General features: G+C 53.3%; 1 protein-coding gene across 2 annotated transcripts in view; it reads right to left on the bottom strand.

The window, feature by feature from the left end:
- CSMD2 (CUB and Sushi multiple domains 2) overlaps positions 1–2,550 on the bottom strand; it is a 252,563-nt gene that overhangs the window by 180,861 nt on the left and 69,152 nt on the right. For both annotated transcript variants that reach the window (XM_027661147.1, XM_027661148.1), the window contains exon 6: positions 580–787. In XM_027661147.1, coding sequence (XP_027516948.1) covers positions 580–787 — 208 coding nt within the window. The remainder of the gene's footprint in view (positions 1–579; positions 788–2,550) is intronic.

The following is a 2,550-nucleotide window of genomic DNA, read 5'->3' as shown; positions in this document are numbered from 1 at the left end:
CAAATTCCTCCTGCAATTCCTTCCCAAATTCCTCCTGCAATTCCTTCTCCCTCCCAACCTCATGGCCCTGCAGACTGGGGTAGCTCTTGTATACTGGAAAACATCCCCATGAACTTTATTCTGAATAAAAGCAATGTTTCTGAGAGCACTGCTTGCCCAGCCCCTGGGATGAGAGGGGGACTGGAATTCCATCCAAAGCCTCCCATCAAAGGGACAAACTGATGTGGTGATATTGCCATAAATTCATTAGCAGTAAAGCAGCAGATTTAGCAGCAATCAGAAAAAAAATGCAGCAAAAGCAAGGCTTGAACATCACGAGGTTTGAGGGGGTTTTCCACGTGCTGGGTGTTTGGGTTGGTTGGGTTTTAATTCTGCCACGAAACCTCCTTGCACAGAACAGGATTTAAAGGAGCCAACAGTCACTACAAAGTTCACCAAGCAAATCAAAAGCACCCCAGGGAGTTTCATTATAATAATATAATAATAATAACTGGGAATTGCCCTCCTCCAGGCACAGCCCCTTCCCTCTGTGCACACACAACAACCCCAGGGGAGGGAGAAAGGCCAGCAGTCACCTACCAGAGCGAGGATCCCTCTGTCCCAGCCACTTCTAGAACATCATATCCATCTTCCAGCTGGAAATCCATGAAAACCAGAGCAATGGTGTCCCCGGGCTCGGCCAGGATAGTCCAGGTGCAGTCGGCGTTGTTGCCGTATTCCAAAGGGAAATGGGGGCTGGAGATGATCCCGCTCTGGCCCCGCAGGGTCCCCCCACAGGCATCATCAGCTGCAATGGGACAGAGTGGTCAGGGCTGGGAACCCCCAGAGCAACAAAAACCCAGCCCCAGTTCAAAGCCAAGTGACTGCAGCAGAGCTGAGCTCATCTCCTTCGGAGATCCCAGAAAAGCCAAGGGCACCTTTCCCAGATGGAGCCCCTGGAGTGGCTCCAGGAGCCCCCCAAAGCTGGGCTGGACCCACCACACAGTGATGAAGTCATTGTAGGGCTGGGGTTGCCCAGGTGTGTTTTGAGCCCCCATCCTGGGGGATTCTCCAGGCTCAGCCAGGTTTTCCTGGCACATCCCAGCTCCTTCTCCACCACATATTTGCTTTATTCCCATTTTAACCCCCCCAAGGGACAGAGCTGCTCCCCCCTCTCCTGGGGGCCTGTTCTCCCAGGAGAACAGCACATCCCCCTCTCAGGGCACCATTTCCCCTACTTGTTCTTGCCCAGGAATTTTCTGTTCCATCCCAGAGTCACAGAGGTTGGAAAAGCCCTCCTAGATCATCAAATCCACCCTGTGCCCAATGCCCCCCTTGTGCCCCAGCCCAGAGCACTGAGGTTGGAAAAGCCCTCCCAGCCCATGGATCCACCCTGTGCCCCTTCCTGAGACACCTCCAGGGATGGGGACTCCAAACCCCCCTGGGCAGTTCCAATTCCTGACCACCCTTTCCCTGGAGAAATCCCTCCTGATGTCCAACCATCCCTTATCCCTGATTAGGATCCTCTGAGGTTTTTCCTGCAACTTTCCTCCAGTGCCTGTAGCCAGTCCAGGAGGGGGACAAACCCCCAGGAATTCAGTGGCTGGGAAGGGTTTCAGACACGTGGGGAGGGGTTGGTTTCCAGCTCACACAGATCTCAGCACCTTCCTGAGCCAGAGAACCACCCCCAGGGGTTGGGACAACAGGACTTGGGAGCACAAACACTGCATTTCACAGAAATCTGACAGTAAAAGGATTGGAGCATCCCACACACCTCCCTTACATGTCTTTGCTTGCTCTGATTCCTTAAGGAAATTTATGTGGTAAAAACTTAAAACCCCTCGTCCAGAAATCCAGCAGAGACAATCCCTGCTCCTGCACTGCATCTCCTGCCACAGGTCCTCTCCTTTTTTACAGCCTGAATTTTTTTGAGGAGGTATCAGAGCAACTGAGGAGGTATCAGAGCAAGGAGGAGGAGGATCTAAAGAGAATATAGTCTGGAAGGTAAAAGGGAAGGAGGAATTAAGTGGAGGAGCACAGGGCAGCTCCCAGCATCAGCTCAGCATTATTTGGAGCAGCACAAAGCAAAGCCTGTTAACTTTACAACGTGTAGCAGAGCTGCATTTCAGATGCTTTAGTCAAGGAGCTCGAGGCTTTACATGACAAACACTGATTTCCATTACAGGCTATTTTAAGCAAAAGCCTCCCAAGCTGCAGTTTAACAGAGCTGAGAACACGTGTTAAACACAGCGGGCCAGGAAGGGCAGGGCCGTCCCACGGGGCTGCTCAGGGAGGATCCTCAGCCCTCAGACCTTCACAGGAGCTGCTGTCCTGTGCCATCAGCAGGAGCTGCCAGCAGAGCTGGATCTTGAGCAGCCTCCAACTAATGAAACTTGAAAGACAGAGCGTGGCACACACGGGCTGTGCCAGCCCCCTCCTCGCAGCCCATCTGCCGTGCCAGTGCCAGGCACGGGGAGAGCAGGAGGCACTGGGGAGGAGAGGAGAGAGGAGGAACTGGAGAGCAGGAGGAACTGGAGAGCAGGAGGAACTGGAGAGGAGAGCAGGAGGAAC

This window comes from Corapipo altera, unplaced genomic scaffold (assembly GCF_003945725.1).
Source record: "Corapipo altera isolate COAL_440 unplaced genomic scaffold, ASM394572v1 201, whole genome shotgun sequence".
NCBI lineage: Eukaryota > Metazoa > Chordata > Aves > Passeriformes > Pipridae > Corapipo > Corapipo altera.
The sequence above is the reverse complement of the archived record's forward strand: the minus strand, read 5'-3'. Positions and strand labels throughout refer to the sequence as shown.